General features: G+C 40.9%; 1 protein-coding gene across 2 annotated transcripts in view; it reads right to left on the bottom strand.

The window, feature by feature from the left end:
* Positions 1-765: 765 nt before the first annotated feature.
* The window catches only part of LOC113667394 (protein furry homolog-like), a 34,146-nt gene continuing 17,519 nt past the window's right edge, over positions 766-17,392 (bottom strand). For both annotated transcript variants that reach the window (XM_089192509.1, XM_089192510.1), the window contains exons 37-61: positions 16,823-16,977; positions 16,533-16,643; positions 16,264-16,391; positions 15,626-15,882; positions 14,962-15,099; positions 14,430-14,504; positions 13,591-13,894; positions 12,889-13,111; positions 12,237-12,337; positions 11,296-11,599; positions 10,795-10,902; positions 10,095-10,404; positions 9,245-9,561; positions 8,866-9,016; positions 8,319-8,429; positions 7,864-7,963; positions 7,637-7,734; positions 7,059-7,223; positions 6,752-6,892; positions 6,266-6,580; positions 5,755-5,961; positions 4,941-5,153; positions 4,226-4,389; positions 2,705-3,359; positions 766-2,430 (exon numbers count right to left, since the gene is read on the bottom strand). In XM_089192509.1, coding sequence (XP_089048635.1) covers positions 2,023-2,430; positions 2,705-3,359; positions 4,226-4,389; positions 4,941-5,153; positions 5,755-5,961; positions 6,266-6,580; positions 6,752-6,892; positions 7,059-7,223; positions 7,637-7,734; positions 7,864-7,963; positions 8,319-8,429; positions 8,866-9,016; positions 9,245-9,561; positions 10,095-10,404; positions 10,795-10,902; positions 11,296-11,599; positions 12,237-12,337; positions 12,889-13,111; positions 13,591-13,894; positions 14,430-14,504; positions 14,962-15,099; positions 15,626-15,882; positions 16,264-16,391; positions 16,533-16,643; positions 16,823-16,977 — 5,259 coding nt within the window. In that variant the 3' untranslated portion in view covers positions 766-2,022. The remainder of the gene's footprint in view (positions 2,431-2,704; positions 3,360-4,225; positions 4,390-4,940; positions 5,154-5,754; positions 5,962-6,265; positions 6,581-6,751; positions 6,893-7,058; positions 7,224-7,636; positions 7,735-7,863; positions 7,964-8,318; positions 8,430-8,865; positions 9,017-9,244; positions 9,562-10,094; positions 10,405-10,794; positions 10,903-11,295; positions 11,600-12,236; positions 12,338-12,888; positions 13,112-13,590; positions 13,895-14,429; positions 14,505-14,961; positions 15,100-15,625; positions 15,883-16,263; positions 16,392-16,532; positions 16,644-16,822; positions 16,978-17,392) is intronic.

The following is a 17,392-nucleotide window of genomic DNA, read 5'->3' on the forward strand; positions in this document are numbered from 1 at the left end:
AACAGGATCCAACATGTCCAGCGTCAAGCTATTTCAGACAGCGGAATATTTCGAACTGCATTGAAAAGAAAAAAAAAATACCAGAACCATCTGTACAGACTGCGAATTGCCAGTGCTCAAAGAAAGACATTTTGTTTGAGAGGCTAAATAATGATTTTCTTTTTACTCATAAATAAGTCTGAAGACTTCCAAATTTACATCCTGTTTGATACCACTAACACGGGACTAACAACTTCTGTAAACAGATGGCATTACAGGATTCCGTTTGTGTCCATGTACGGTTTCTTTCAGTTCTGTTCTATTAGGTCCACCCGACTGAACATTCATGCAGTTCAGGAAATAAGTGATTATACCTTTTATAAGCCATAGCCAAAAAGTGCTGCATGTTCGCCAAAGGGTCACTGGGTTGCGGCTCCAAGATTATTTGGATAACCTGAAATATTTTTCTTTTTTGTTGACCTAGATTGTTTAAACTTAGCTGCATACAGCTGCTCCTTGCAAAATAAATGTCCAAAGACAATCCAGCGCAGCTTCAAAAATAACAGCTTGGCAATCCGGGCAGCTGTTGTCAGCTATATTCGTCTTTTCTCTATGGTCTCAGAAAAATAAACTGCTGTGAAACTTATCCTCCAATTGGATACTAAATGAAACTTCAGATATATTTTTATTTTGGATACTCCAGCTTCGAAGTCTTTACTCTTTTGATCAATCATCAGTAAAGGGCTTTTAACGTTGTCTGAAATAATTGAGCAAATTCAATCTCCATTGAGAAGCCTTGGGAACGTACTTTATTACGTAACATCTGGAATAGTACAAGTCATAAATTGAGTTAGATTTAAAAGCTAACTGCCATTAATGTGCAAGATTTTAGAAAAGTCCGAAAATTAGTTTGGCAGTGTCAAAAGGATTTAACAACAGTTCACTTTTGTTACAAGCCTTAAAAACGGTCTCTTGATTCGGTGTTTTCTTCGAAAAAGCGACTATTCGAACCTCACAAAGTCACTTTCTTCTCATGAAGGTTATTTCGATTAAACACACAATTTTCTATACAGCTTTTGTATCATTATACTTCCACTTTATTTTCCTCAAAGATCTCAAACTCGCTCTAATAAAATAAAGACTATAAAATAATTTAAATATATTTTCTACTTGGAACTAATCAAAAGCGAGTATTTTCCAGCCATATTTAAGGCTAAAAAATTGACCTTTAAGAAACGCTACGGCTAAATTAGAACAAATTCTAGAAAGTGGTGCACAATAAATTTAAAACCAGATTCTCGCGATAAAAATTCTAGACAAACCTTATAAAGATAAGGACAAATTCAACATCGATTTAGAAACTCACTGCTTACTAAGTTTTTGGCACCTTTTAATGGATATTAGCTGTTTCAACGTCGAAGTACACAACTAAACCTACTGGGAAACAAAATTTAATTCAAACCTGACCTTCCCAAATAACTTCAGTGACCGAGCCCTATCAATATACAATCAAAATATCAAAACAGTCATCGAAAAAAAAAAGAGAAAAAAAAATGAGTACATTGAAACTTCCTCCAGAGTGACCTAGCCTTTGCTCCAGAAACATAATGGTTGTATGTTTGCTAAATTCACGAAATTAATTTTAAAAAATGCCTCTTGAACTATATCCAGTCACCCTACTTAACTATATCATTAGCAATTTTTCTTTTTTTTCAGTTTTTTTCCAGTTTTTTTCAGTTTTTTATCACTTTTTTCATAACTTTTTCCAACGTATATCATTTCCTTTAAACTTAACCGAATCAGACAACAAAGCGTAAAGGAAACCAAACCGTAAATTAACTTCTCTATTATGTATGGATTAAAAACTAAACGAGAATTTAAATCTTTAAGCTCATCGAGAAAAAAAAAATCGAGGGAAAAAGGGTCCCTTAACCTAACGGTTGTCGCTTGTTACATCACCGCTGGAAACTCGAGGGATTTCTTGTTGATCTTGAGCACTGGTTACTCTAAAAGTTGATTGGATTATCTGAATTGCGCGTGTCATTAAATGTTCAGATCCTCAACGGCAGCAAGAATGGCAACATTCACTTCCATTAGATTTCTGCACAACGCTGCAAAGTTCTGGATCGGACCTGACATGACCAGGGACCCCACATTTTTCTCTGCCACGTGTTTGCAATAGAATGACACCAAACTGTCCAAGTTGTCCTCGTCCGAAATACCAAACACTTCTCCTCCAAACTTCTCCCTAAACGCTCGCAGAAGATGGATGGAACGATCAAGGTCTCTGCTGCAAAGCTTTTCTACAAGAACCTGCACAGCGGAGTCTCTTGTCAAGGGTTCAGTATTCAAGTAGTTCTTGACAAATGTGGTGTCTTCCGTCAGAGGGTGTTCGAGAACCGAGGATACCTCTCGGCGAATTTCGGTTACCTCCTGAGTTAGATCGTTTACCTGGAGACAGAAAGCATTTACAGAGGGTAAATGAAAAGAAGAGAGGGAAAAAAAAAACGGAAAAAGGGAACAAGGAAAAACAGCAACAATAACGGAAAGAAGAAAACTCTTTTTGCAGCATATTTCCTGAACTCTACGATATTGTTAGTGCAATTTGGTAGAGTATTTGACCACGCAATCGAGTATCATGCGTGTGTTTGATATCTTTATTTCAACACCTCTATTAATAATCAGTTATAAACTTTTATCAACAGTTGTCGGTTATGGAACCTACCTCAGCCTGTCGCGCAGCCTGTACCAGCGATTCCAGTAGCCGGGCGTATGTGCTACAGAAGAGTAAAAACTGAAAATGAGTCTTGTACAAGTAGCGACACAGCTGCACCTGCCTCACTTCCTGACTGTCCGGGTCTGGAGACAGGCGAGTTTCAGGCTCCTCATGATGCGAGCCCACAGATGAACGCTTCACCGCCAGTTTCACATCATCAAGACACTCTAGCGTGCGTTCGCTCTTTTGCATGTAGCTAGAAAAATGCGAATGCAGTTCCAACACAGCGAACTTATGCCTCTCCAGTAACTTTGTTCGATTCAAGGTCTCTGTATCAATGAAAACAAAGGGACAGTCTCCTCGCGACTCTAGGAACTCTAAACAGTTTGAAAAGTGATGGGTCACATCTCGAAACTTGTCCTCTACCAGATAATTGCAGCACTCTCGTGTTAAACTGTAGAATTTTCTGCGGGTGCTCTTGTACAAGCAACAGAACATGGAGAAAGTGTTGACAGCGGTCACTCCTAGATTGTCTTTTACTATAGAGCCCACGTGCGATGTCCACAACTTCTCAGGTTCTTCACGCGAGTCCCACGTGATCTCAGTCACAGCAAACAGTTTGTAAGAATAGCTGGTTTCTGAAGCGCCAGGTAACGAATCCGAACTACAGAGAAACAGGAATAACATAATTCTTCTAGAGAAAAATGTCACAGGATACAATTTTTTAATGATTCTTTTTTAGAACCAGAGAACCTCAAATTAGACGGAACATTTTGAAGGAGCTTTCTTCACGAAGAGATAAACTCTATTAATCGTTTTCATTTTATTCCGCCCATCAGTTGTTGTTTGCTCATGCGGTCATTGGTCCGTATTAGGGACCTTAAGCAAACCACGACGGCGACGGCAACGAGGACATGGAAAAACAATAGATTTAATTGACAGAACAATAGCTCAGCACGTGCGTTTGAAAATTTTGTGCATTTCTTAGCCGTCCCATGCAAAACAACAACGTGACATCACCACAAATCGCGTCGTCTGCAACGCGACGGCAAATTATTTTAATTTCCATTTGGAACTCAACGCTTCTTTTATACGTTATGCTGAAGTTGAGGTGTGGCGCCGTATGAGACGGTGAACGCATTCAGCCATTTTTTTGAAATTCTAATTAAAGTCAGAAATTCATTTTTTAACTGAAGGCGTTGCCGTTCTGACTGCTTAAGGTCCCTATTATCACTGATCGGCTGTAACCCTTATTGACTGCGGGCATCCACGCCAAATAATACATAAGCTCTTTAACCCTTACACCTCAAAGAGGGACTAAATTCTTATTTCTCCTCACAGTATCACCCTTGAATCAAATGTAAACGTCATGAGAGTAAAGGAAATGATCACCAATTTAGTGAGCATCTAATTCTCCAAAACAAATTCTCCATGTCAGTCCCAAAGGAAATGTAAAGAGGAAAGTGTGCAGATAATGAATACCAATCTTAGAACAGCGGTACAGCTCCTACATTAGCACGTTGTATTTACCTCTCTACAGATGGACTGCGGCTGTGTGTTCCAGGTTCAGGAGTCTTGGAATCGCTGTCTATGACAACGACAGTCACATTAGAAGATGACTCGGACGAACCTTCTATGACTGTCGAGTTGTCGGTTACTGCGGTCAGCGTACTACTGACTATCGAGCGACTCAACTAAAAAGAAAAAAAAAACAAAGAAAAGATCGATTATGAGCAAATGGATACGAACTTGCACCTTGACACTGTTTTATTTTAACAACTGAGTCATTTAAGACTCGTGTGTAGGTATCCAGATTAAATGCAAATCTGGTATTTCAGACGAGCTGGCGCTCTTATTCCGGGCTTGTTGGGAAGTAAGAGACCTCCAAAATTGAGACTGAAATAAGCGAGAAATGAAATTAACTTATAGAGAAAATTTATACCTTCCAATTCGTAATCACATAGGGTTATCCAACCAGACGCTAATCCAACCGATGTGATGAAATTTTTACAGAAACATGAAAAATTTTAATTTTCTCATCTGTCGTAAAACAAGAGCAATGTTCACTTAAAATTTGAGAATTTAAACCATGTCCTCTCTTGAGTTCATAGGAAAAAAGGAAAGTAAACAAAACACAACACAAGCAAAAACAAAGAGCCAAAATGTTGTCCATTTTTCTCTTAGTAGCTCTGCAATGTAAATGTTTCAACGCATACAATGTGCCTATCCCATCCCCACAAAGTACCTCGTCCTCATCATCAGAGGAGTCGTGAGGGGTGAGATCCTGCTCACTACCCGATAGACACTCTAGCGTCTGTAAATTGGACTTCAAGTCTCGATCCAAACTTCCTGTGTCCATGCTGCAATATGACAAACGACGATCCTCGTAATCAGGGCCCCACATAACGTCTTCGGCCTCGTCGTCGTACAGGAAGTCGAAATTCGTCAGAACGCTTATCTGAAAATAAACACGGACATGGGAACCATGTTAACGGCAAATCCTCAATCATTCACCTTTGCAACAGCATACTCGTCCACTAGTAAGGATGGGAACTTACGTATATACTAAGTTTTTATATCAAAATTAGTTTCTACTCCCAAACGTTTCATCAAATCTTCCCCACTTTACTATTGTTTCTTTTTGATAACCAAATACTCACACCAACAACTTGTAACAAATTAAATATTTAACTTCAAAAAAACAAACAAACAAAAAACAAATCATCAATATAACCAGAAGGAAACGTAATGGTCTGATGGTTAGCGCACTCTACTTCCGTTCGAGAAGCCCAAGTCCAATCTAGGAACAAGTCACAGAGTTGTTTGGTACAGCAAGACATTTTCTCCTCACAGTGCCTTTCTCTATCCCAGAGTATGAATACCGGCGAACTGTCGAGGAATGAAACGGAGTGCTGCAACTTACTCCAAAGGATTAACGTCCCTTCAAGGTGGACTATAAGAACTTGTTCTCGCTTCATGCTACTGAGGCCGAGCGTGAGCCCTTTTGGCTCTTAAACTGATTGTATCATTTCTTACCAGTGCAATCACTAATCACTTACTTGTTGAGGTTCTAGTTCGTCCTTGGCTGTTTCATTAGTCAGACCTTCCGCTAAAGATGCCTCCTCAGACGACGGCTGTTGACCAGCACCTTGTTTTTCCACAGCAAGATCACTGCTCGAGCTGAATACAACTGAAGGGCTTTGCTTTAATCCTACTGTGTGACCACAAGTCGTCAGCACGTTCACGAGCCGTTCACGTGTACGCCGCTACAATGATTTAAGACACAACAACAAAAAATAGTCACTCACTCAAAAGCTGTTTTCAAGGCGCGTAACTGCACAAAAACTTTTTTCCGGGCTCCATTTCTATCCTCTCGAGAGAGAGGATCCTGGAAACAAAAGTGGGTGTCTCACAATTTATAATTAAGTATTCGTCTTAAAACATTTTCCAGCAGCATAACATGACAACCTCATAAGTAGTTCATTATTACGAAGATTAAAAAAACTCACTTCACAAAAAGTGCTATTTTAACAGTACCTTGGACCAAGTAGACAAAAAGCAGCAACTAACCTGAGAAAGATGCGGCTTTCTCCATACAGACATATCGACTGTGGCCACTGGCGAAATGAGCTTGTTCTCCTTACCAGAGTCCACTTGGGGTTCTGGAGTACTGCGCCTCCCTATGACTGGTGTGGCAGACAGGTCAAATGTGAAGTCCAGAGTCCTCCCCGGGAGGTCTTTTTTGATCATCATGGCCTCCGTTGACCAGGAGCTGTCGTATGCCGTCCACACCGAGCTGGCGGGACGTGGAGGAGGTGTATCGAGGTGGGAGGAGTGGGAAACTGCCATCTTAAGAATGTCCAGAGACTCTTTCCAGAAGTTACCCTACAATGAAAAGGAGACGATTGTGATTGCCGAAAAAATAATTACATAAGTTGAAAGCAGCTCTCTAAATTTTCAAGGTATTTCACTCTTTACATCATAATAAAACCGTGACAAGACATTGTTGCTGTTAATTTGTCATATCAGTCTTTTTCCATCATCAAGGATATTCACCTTCAGATACTTGGCTATTGTCTTGAGTGCATCATTCTGAAAGTGACTCATGGATGTAGATGAGAAGTCCGCTAGTCGCATCACTGAACACAACATGCCCAACACAACTTGATTGTAAGCTGGGGGACCACGCTCTAGGACCTGGTGAGAAACAGCACACGAATGACGGTATGAATTTGTAAAAGTATTGTTGAAAAAAAGACAGCATGTTTTGAAATTTGACACTGATTTCAGGAGACTTTACATGGGGCAACACACAACACTGACTGATTTTGCTTAAGCCATCGCTCAAAATATATATACCAACCTCTAATAGAAAGGTGACGTGAGACCGAGTGAGGTGTCCATAGGAATCGTTGATGTATCTATAAACTGCATCCAGCCATGTGGATCGTGGTCTATGGTAAGATTTCCCTATGTACATCTCGAACAGTTTTCCTAAATGGGCGAGATTGCCCGAATTACCGCACACCTGAAAGATCAACATCTCTGATGAGCGATGAAGCTTCCTCTCCAAAAGATAGTGGTTATTTATCTTTATGAAATGCACAATACTAATGAGACATTCTTATTTGTCTCATGATGTAGTTACGCCTGATAACACTTCATTGGTAACTTCTTTTGGACTTAGTTGACTGACAGTTTAATTTTCTTGTACAAAGACCTAAGTTACTGGCGGAAATATAGACGACCTTCGCTTTTCCAGCGGCCCCCTTTCACACGTTGTCAATACAATGAACTGAACGCTTAAAACTTTTACTGCGTTAAATCTTTTGCCGTGAATGTTTTAGGATAGTTTTCATAGCCCTAGGTTCACACAATAGAAAGAACAACAGGATATACAAAAGCCAAACATGAAAAAGAGCATTCTCAAAATCATTTTACCTGTACTATATTTTGAGCACATGTCTTGCTAAATTCATCAGGATCATCAAAATGTTCCAACATGTGTGGTAACAAAGCCAACATGTTAAGGGCAAAACCTGTCAAGAAACAAAAGTGAAGGTTAGCCTAACACACGGAACGACCCTACAAGTTTCACCTTGTCTCTATTAGAAAAGAAGACATGATCAATATAATATCTTCTCACTTATAAAACAAGTTTATCTCACCAGCAGCTTGGGACGGATCCACGAGACCCACGTTTGAGAAAACAGTCAGTTTGGCCAGCAGATGAAGAGAAGGTTCAGAAGTGGCTGCATTGGTTAGACCCTGAAATGAAAGTCACGCAATAAGAAATAAGCAATTCAATACCTTACCTTCTTAAAAGTAAATAAAGGAACAGACAATCAAGGCCTTAGCTGGGATATGTCGATCACACTGAAGTTATTTTTCTTTTTAAAAGAGGACTATTTGTCACCCCTGGTTTCATTCTTCCTCTTCATAATGTAAAAATTACGTTAAAACAATGGAATGGAAAGGAGAAATGAAAGTTGGCTATTTTGCATAGAATAGCATCCTTCTTATCATAGAAGTATTTCATACAAGTACGTGTATCAGGGATATCCTCAAAATATTATTTACTGAAAACTCCAATCGCTACGAGATTGTTATTAGTACAAGTTACCTTCAGCAGCAGTGCTTGCAGTCCTGGAAAATCGTTCCACTTGAGTCTGTGCAGAACTTTGTCGAGTTTGTCACGAGAATCGTGAAGACTTAAGTCCAAAATCGATAGCACCTATAGAAACACAAACAAAGAGAATGTAATGTAAAGGAATTCATGCACTAATTTTCATACGCCATTGAGTTTTAAAGAAAACCTCTGAAAACCTTTGCCTTCACTCCTCTACGAAATGTCTTGCACAAAACTAATGAGACACTTCGCTTCATCAAAACCAACATTCTTCTCGCGAAAATAGTTGAATAACATCCCTCACGTCTAATCAATGATAAAAGTCTTGCAACATAAGCGAGGGGGGGGAGGGGAGGGGGAAGGGGGGAGGAGAAGGGGGCTGTCCAGCCTGCCAAACTAGTACATTAACAAAACTCGTTTCATTAATCAGAATCGTTTGGCTGGACGAGTCAATTTCTAAAACATATTCCGTTGAGTTTTGGACAAGCAGTGCTGAAAGCTAAGTAGTACGTGCATTGCCTCTCTTTTCTAATAGACTGACCTTGTTAAGTAAATGAATAGCCATTAGGAATTCGTGTTCATAATCTGACTCCAGTAAAGAGACAGCGATCCAAAACACACGTGTAACCATGTCTGCCTGGCTCTGTGGATTGATGGCCTCTGACGGTGTCTTAAGGCATTGCACACTAACACTAAATCAAACACGGGCAGGAATACAAAAAAATATATAGATATCAGAGTGGCGGCAAATGGAACCGACAAAGCGTGAAGCACTCATAACTTTTTTTTTTTAACTAACCATCTCACGGAAGCAAAACATCGTCTCTTCTCTCGGTCTACCGGCGTACTAAACACTTACTAAGCACGTAGTTAGCGCACATTTTGGGAGAATACGAGGAAGCTAGTAAGATTGTTCTCACCTTCTTGTTCGGATGAGGTTAGGGTCATCTCTGTTGCCGTTGAGGCGTCCAAACTGACTGAACAAGGACGAATGTCTCTTGAATTCACAACCACTACTCAGGGAACGTATGTGCCCGCCATGTCTCATCCTGGTCAGCGGACTGATTGAACCGACGCTTGCACTTATGATATGAAGATTGTATTCATCGATGCTATCTTCCTTTTCGTCTTCAAAGTGGAACCCAAGCCCCTGCTCCAAACCACTTCTGTTTGGGTGGTCTGTCATGGCCCAATCAGATGCTGTCTCAAGGGTCAAAAGGATCTCCATGACATAGCCCTAGATAGGTAGAGAAAAGAGAACGGTAACTTTGACTATGCCTAATGTCATCATTGCACGATAATGTAAATTGGCCACCGTAAAGATTTTCAAAGGCAGACTTTTCAGGTGTTCGCTCTGACGAAGAGCTAACGCTCGAGTCATCAGCTTTAGAAACTCTTTACGATGGCCAATTTACCATATTATCGAGTGATACCCCTCACCGACACAGCACCACAGTTCCGTTAGAAACTTACGCCCTTTATTCTACTGTTTTTGCGCTGAGTCACGTTGTTATGTTGAACTACGAACGTTAGGTTACGTTGCCTTACGTTGCATTGTTTTACGTTACGTTGTGTTGCGTTGCGTTGTGTTGTGTATTGTTTTTTACCGAGACACAAAACTCTCACAGTCCCATTTTCCACCCAGGAAAATGAAATCGGTACCGGGGAACTGTTCGAAAAGCTATGTCAACCGGAATAAGCTTCAGAAGTAATGGGCTCCTGCTGTATTCATAAGACACCACCCAACCCAAAACAATCAAATCCACTCACCTGAACATCTTCACTGCTATCACCAACAGACTCTACCAGCCTGGAGAGGACATCAGAGAGCATGGACCAGGAGAGAGGAACCTTCAGAGCACGGAACACTTGGAAGGACCTGCCAGCATAGTGCCTTGATGAGCACGAGGTGGCCCATTGAAGAGCCACCTTAGCCATGGCTTCTTGCACTTTGCTGCCCGAATCAGATGCTTGGAAAATTTGCACAACTGATGCAACGAACAATTCCAGCTGTTCGGCGCTTTTGATTTTGTATGAACGAGGCGTGATCTCTTCAAAGGCCCAGAGAGGCTTACAGTCACTACAAGAATAGAAGGAAATGAGTAAATAACTTGGTAAGTGCCATGTTCTTTGTGAGGGAGTTAATTTGGGTTTACAAAAAATATGTTCATGGAACACTTGTTATCAGCGTGGGATAAAGAAGAAAGCTGATCAGTCCTCAACAAGGAATCGAACCCCAGAAAAATCCGATTTCGCAAATAAATATTCTACCAAAAGGGTAAAGAGAACCAGACCCACAAAATGCTAGGATGAGAAACGTCCGTGAAATCTTGTGTAAGGAGAGAGTAACAAAGAAGGTTAAATCTGAGAACGACCAATTCTCAAATAGGGTTGCACGGATTCTTTTAAAGGAAATTGCACGAAGCTCCGTGAGAAGTAAGATACAGTTGCGGTATAGAGCTTTCTTCACCTGTTTGCAAGAAATTCAATGAGTTCTTGGATCTGTTCCACAAGTCTGTTGGCACTGTTTTCCTCCGGAGGTAATGCTATATTCAGAGAGCTACCGCCAGCAGCAGACCTATATTGAAACAGCGGCCAAATTGTTCAAAAAACTCTCATTACAAAGCGACAAGTACCGACTCAAGACTTATGAATGGTGTTGTAAAAATTAAATAGCAGTTATTGGATATGTAGAGTAGGTTAACCTTTATAAAGCAAAAAAGGGACCACAATTCACATCCTGACCCTTGCGTCTGACTGAAAACTTTGAAATCAGCAAAGTTTAAACCAAACTTTATTATTCCTAATAAATAATGTCGACTGTATTAGAAGATTGACAGTGTACTTTAACATTTTGCGGCTTATCCCCGGCCGCCATTTTACAAGAGGGCCTAAAAAGCACGGTAGGGGTGGTAGAGTATCCGGATTTTAAGAGCCCACAGCTCCAAAACGGTAATTATACGAAACTCACTCAGAGAGGCTAGTGCCTGCACTAGCTGCATTACTCTGCACCGAAGAACCACCTTGCCTGTCGCACTCCGCACCAGTCCCAGCGCCCGCACCAGGACCAGGCACACCAACAAAATTACCAACATCCAGCGTCCACGAAGACTTCAACAGGCCATGTTTACCAAGACCTTGTTCAGACACGGTGATGAAGTTGAAGAGCGATTGTGCCAAAGAGACGTGGTCGCCCCGACACACCAGAACTATAATGAGATTGACCAACAATCTCTTGCTGTGTTCGTAAACCAAGGCCTTGCCGTGATCCAAAGCTTTAGAAAAACAAATGTTCTTAAGGTCAAAAAACATTGGTTCAGCAAATGTAACTCTCGAAAGAAGCAATAACAACCAAGATGGAAAAACGATGAAGGTTAGGAGATTAAAACAGATTACAAGTGATAGACTTGAACTGAAAAGGCTTAAATTTCCATTTCGCTCGACGGTTTGCTAGATATGAGAGTTTGAGACCTACTGTAACATGATATTTATGGCAAAGAATTCAATTACCTTTTAGGAGATAAATGTTCTAATTTTCATTCACTGTTTGTCAAACGTGATGAAATGGAGAGCAAAAGTTTCAAGTTTCTCCCTTTTAGAACTGATGTAACATGGTTAACCCTTCATCCCTTCAGAGTGACTGGCATCTAACTTCTCCTTACAATATCACTACTGAATCACACCTTAAGGTCATGAGAGTAAAGGAAATGATCACCATCTAAAGAAGCTCTTGATTATTAAACAAATTCTTCTTGTTACCTCCTTAGGAAATGTAAAGAAGAAAGTATGAAGAAGATACATACAGATGCTAGGGTGTAAAGAGTTAACCAATACGGATAAGTTCGATCGGTAAACTTGCCATCTGGAAAATGACAACGTACATTGTGGTTCTGTAAAATCGCCAAGACTCACCAAGAAAAATGACATGCAACATGAGAGGCAGATGTTCTTCCCAATCAACAGAAGCTTGATCAAGAACTAACTCCGCAAGCAGCATGAGAGCAAAGTTACATCTGAAAACAAGATGAAATATTATGACTACGGTAAAATTAAATAAGAAAATCGTTGAAAGGAAATGAAGATGCAATTTTGAAAATTTGATAGCGTGGTAAATACGTAACACACTTGTCGGTCCTCACAGAAATTAAATCCTGAAAAAACCTCCTAATAACTTGGTTTTATCAACTGAGCCGATAATGTAAATTGGCCACCCCAAAGAGTTTCTAATGCTGACGATGCCACCGTTCACCCTTCGTCAGCGCTAGCTTAACTCGTTTCAGTTGATAAAACCGGATCAATATCAGTATCTGGGCAACTGCCCACCTACCCTCCCCTAACTCAACAACAGTCAACCGATAACAAGTTAGGGTTATGTTGGGTTAGGGGAGGAGTAGGTGGGTAGTTGCCCAGATACTGTTATTTATCCATAAAACCAAACTTTCGTGTTATACCCCCCCCCCCCCCTGACGCTTTATTTAAAAAACTTGCGCCTTTTATTCATATGAATCAAAACTTCAGGCTTCTTGAATTTCTGGCATCTCAAAGTTGAAGGATCGAAACGTACCTGTATAGAGAAGCCACGGAAGGTGCACGTGGCAGAATGTCAGGAAGAGGAGCGAAGAATTTCTCTCCTTCAGGGACAGGTAACGAAAGAGTCAAACCAGAATTAACAAGCCTGTGCGCCATGATCATCCACTCTTGTGCCCAGGCCCCCTCAGGTTTATCTTCCTCTTCAATCTGATCAACCTCTTCGGGCTCCGCCAGTGGTACAGCCGAATCCAGTGCATCTGGTGCAAGAGTGGCGAACGATTAATAAAACGTCATTTCTGCCTAAGCTAGGATGAAAACGTGGTGCACTCGATTCCGGACAAAACATGCTCGTCGAAAGACATAATGAAGGCGACGAAAGAACTGATGATCTTAACGAGAGTTCCAATAATAAAAGGCGTAAAAACGAGAGATTCAATGAAAACCGGTTTTAGTTGGCAAACTCAGCCCTCGATTGAAAACTCCCAACTTTTTAAATTGCTCCGAATTCTACTCTTGAGAACCTCATAACGAGAATTAACCCTTTACTCCCATAGGTGACCAAGAGAGAATTTCTCATTATAGAACCAATCCAATATTAAGCACACAAGTGATGAGAATAAAGGAAAACACCGATTAAGGGATAATTAGCTGATCCAATACTAAATTCTCTGAACTAACACCATAAGGATTGTATAGTTGACAGCAAAGAGAATTACAAATTTGATCATGAACCTACCATTCTCCAAAGTCCTTGGAAGAGAATCACCTCTTTCCTTCTTGTCATCCTTTCCCTCGCGTCTTTCTTCTCTCGACTCCTTTCTCTCGTCTCTTGACGTCCTTCTTGACAGTTCATCGTCTGTTTTTGTTTCTTCTTTAGTAACTTTCGCTTGCGACGTCGTCTCTTCTCGCGCCAGTGACCTGGACTCCTCTCCTGTCGAACCCTCGATGACTGAGTCCCGACTAGACGACGTCTTTTGCAGAGGACGGAAAAATGGCGCATCTTCGCACCGCTCAAATTGTGAGGCCACTGTTTCTGTGAGCTACGGACAAAAATATGCTGTTACGTTCTTGTTGAAAATGTGCAAGAAATCATCACATCAAATAAAGCAACGAGACGATACAAAATCGAAGTAGGTGAAACTCAATCGTCCTCTGATTCACGTCGTAAAAGAAAGTGACATTGCGTTGTTGTACAAGACGAAAACCAGAGAACACACAAAACGATCCGTGAAACAAGGACGAAAGTCAAACATTCATTTGAAATAGAAGGTTCGGTGACCAAAACTGGGATACAGCAGCGGTATGAGAGCGCTTTCAGCACCCAACCAGTCATATTGTGAAATACGCCTTTGAACATGGCTTTCTAACCTTGCAGGATTAATTTTATTGACTATGGAAGTAAGAGACGAAGGATACAAAAATAATTCCCCGTGTGCTTAGTTTGGAAGGAATAGTACGGTTGAGAGAGAACCTTTTTAAAGAGCGAAAAAACATTGAGCTACTGCTTTGGAACCAACTAAGAATGCACCTATACAGTGCAAATTTATCCCACTAAAAAGATATTGATTCTCAAACCTTAAGCTCCTCCATAAGTTCCTCGACAGTTTTCTGTTTTCTTGCACGGGCCACATACACAGCTAGCTTCTTTGCCTAAAAAAAAGTAATAAAAATTAATGTAAAACATTACATCAGAGACCAAAAGCTACAGGGCTCAGCCACCTTTCAACAGCGGAAAAGCCGCGAAATTTACTGTTTTAGAGAACATTTCTATCTCGTTTCGAGAATCAAAACCAATGTTACTAAAACGACTACTTGCAAAGGTATATATCACAAGGAGCCCATGGGAATCAAAGTAACAGCAAGCAAATTGCAAAGGTCTGAGGTTCGACATCTCAAGGGATCTAAGAATGTTTCTCTTTGTCTTACGCTCGTGTCAAGAGAAAAGAAAAACCTCCTTCTTTAGCTTAAGATTTCATTGTTTTGGGCCGAGATCAGATTGTTTGAATTAGCCTATAATTCTGTACAGTTTCTGTTCTGCACTCTGATCGGTTTTTTTAGAGTTTAGGTGGCCGAGGTTACCGTAGATGCACAGTAAATGATCACTTACGTGAATTAGTACTTCTGAACTACCAATAATACCAGCCAGAGCTATAAGATAACCCAAGATCTCATGGATATTATTCTCCCATCGGCTGCACAAACTGCCCCAGGCCTCCTCGATCTCTTTAGAGAATATCTCGTCATACTGTTGAAATAAGTTAACGTGAAGTGAGACACTGGATAAATTTATACTCAAATATGTGTGCTTCAACAGTAGATATTAGACTATACTTCGCCTATTCTTTCACCTGTTCCTACTGTTAAAAGGCTGAGAAAACAAATGTGGGTGGCTCCGCTAGCAGCGAGAATGAAGCGTGCGTGCTCTAATTGGCTACGCAAGGGGCACCTATCTTACTCTCAGAGATTTGTCCATTAGGTTCCAAAACAAAAAACAAAAATTACGCGAGGCCGGCTTTCGTTTTTTCAATAGATCCTTTGTTCAGGAAGAGGAAAGGACCCATAGGCTTGATCTTTTTCAGTCACAAGGTTCATAAAAGGAAAAACAACCTAACTATCCAGTCATCTTAAGCTCAGGATTGATCAATTATTCCAGTCATTCTGCATGCACAAGAAGTTACTAGCGAGCGAAGGTTTCCTTCTGTTTGGAAAGGAGCCTCTACATGTACCTTGTCATGAAATGCCAATATAAATTAAAACCCAGTCGCACTTACCTTGACAGTGATGTAGAATAGATTGTTAAGTACCAGCTGAGTAGCTTCGACGGACCCCCACCCCTCCCCCTCTAGTTTGACTGGCGACATAGCATCAGTTTCTTCTTCTTCTTCTTCCGTCTCTATGTTCAACTCAGGGGGAGTGGGAAATGAATTGGACAAGTCTACCAATTCAACATTTGCTAACCAAGGTAGCATGTATTGCAGTATACACCGCTGACCTATTGAGGATGTCATCTCGAAGCGCGCGGTCATCTCTGCCAAGAGAGAGAAGAGAACGAGAGAGTCCTTCTGATGAACTTGTTTCAGAACAGCGAACTGTCAATTCTGAATATCATCGATTATAGCGGAGCTCGCAGCACGGACGAAGCGCGCAGGCACCAAAGCCTCATACTGGGAACATTTGGTAACCCTTTGTCTTTCAGCCGTTTGTGCATTAGCCGTGAACAAAACATTTTTTACTGCTTTCCTGCAGGGTCCACCTCCACGTTTCAAAACCGTCTGTCCTTCAGTTCCTGATGTTGATTGCCATCCGCAGTAACAGTGTATTTAGTGTTTCCGATCACTTGCATATTAGTTGTAGCCAAGAAAATGAGGGGAAAAAGGGAGAAATATAACATAAAGTCTGCTGAACATACCTTCAAACATATGGATGGTGATTTCCGGGTGAGCTGTGGCTAGCGCTTGAGATAATGTCCGCTGGCATTGTGAGTAGGAGCAGCGGAATGCACATGACAAGCTCGGTGTTGTAAACGGGAAGAAACGTCTAAAAGATTTCAAGCAAAGTCATTTCAATTGACGAAAAAACAAAAATTAACAAATTGTAAAGCTGTTCTTTGCTTTACTTCAGTGACACAGCTCGGCACGACAGTTTAAATTCCACGATAACACTGCAATAGAGCTCTACCTCTCCAGAAGCTGAAGTAGTTGTGCCGCCTTTTCCCGGATGTCCAGTGAAGAATCAGCAGTTTTGAACAACACCACATTCAGAATGGGAATCATTTCACACGGATATTCACTGTTAACCAACGGAGACAAATAGATCACCATTAAAAAAGAAGGACTGAAAAATAATCCACTATGAGAGTAAGCAATAGGAAACGAACAAGTAGTAAGGGATTAAACTGCCTTTATTAATTCCTTGTATGCGCCATCCTCCCAAACACGTTTGCAAAAAGGGAAAAACAGTTCAGTCACCTCTTGGTAAACACAGAAACAAGTGCCTTGAAGCAACCGCTGACCACCAGCCTGGCACCCATGTAACACTTATCTATCACCCAGTAAAGGAGTGAAGGGATGCTGGCATTGTTCTCAAGCAGGCTAACCAGTGTATCATGTCCCAACTGATGGATCTGAAGAGAAAATTGCATTTTTTATAATACAGTGGAAAACAGTCAATCTACTTCAGCAAGCATCAGGAATAATTAATTTTGGTACTCTAGAGCATTACAGTGCACACCTTCGCCCTTCTCGTGACTTCCAAGCTTTTACAGAATACAGATCTGATTTTATTGGACTTCTTAGACGTAACTAGTGTTTTTTATAGAAGTTAAACGAAAACAAGTGCTGTCCAGCCGCTATTGAAGAAACTCACCCACTTCCCTCGATTCTTTCCGTTCCGAGCCTCGCTGCTCATTTTCGGGGCTACTTCGTAATCTAGATACACTTTAAGTGCGGCATTACTTGGCAGATAGCTTCATTATTGACTTCCTGTTGCTGTTTGTTTTCCCAACCCAAAACTCTAACACGAAGAATGTAAAATCGAGA

The sequence above is a fragment of the Pocillopora damicornis genome, chromosome 13 (assembly GCF_964200805.1).
Source record: "Pocillopora damicornis chromosome 13, jaPocDami1.2, whole genome shotgun sequence".
NCBI classification, from domain to species: Eukaryota; Metazoa; Cnidaria; class Anthozoa; order Scleractinia; family Pocilloporidae; genus Pocillopora; species Pocillopora damicornis.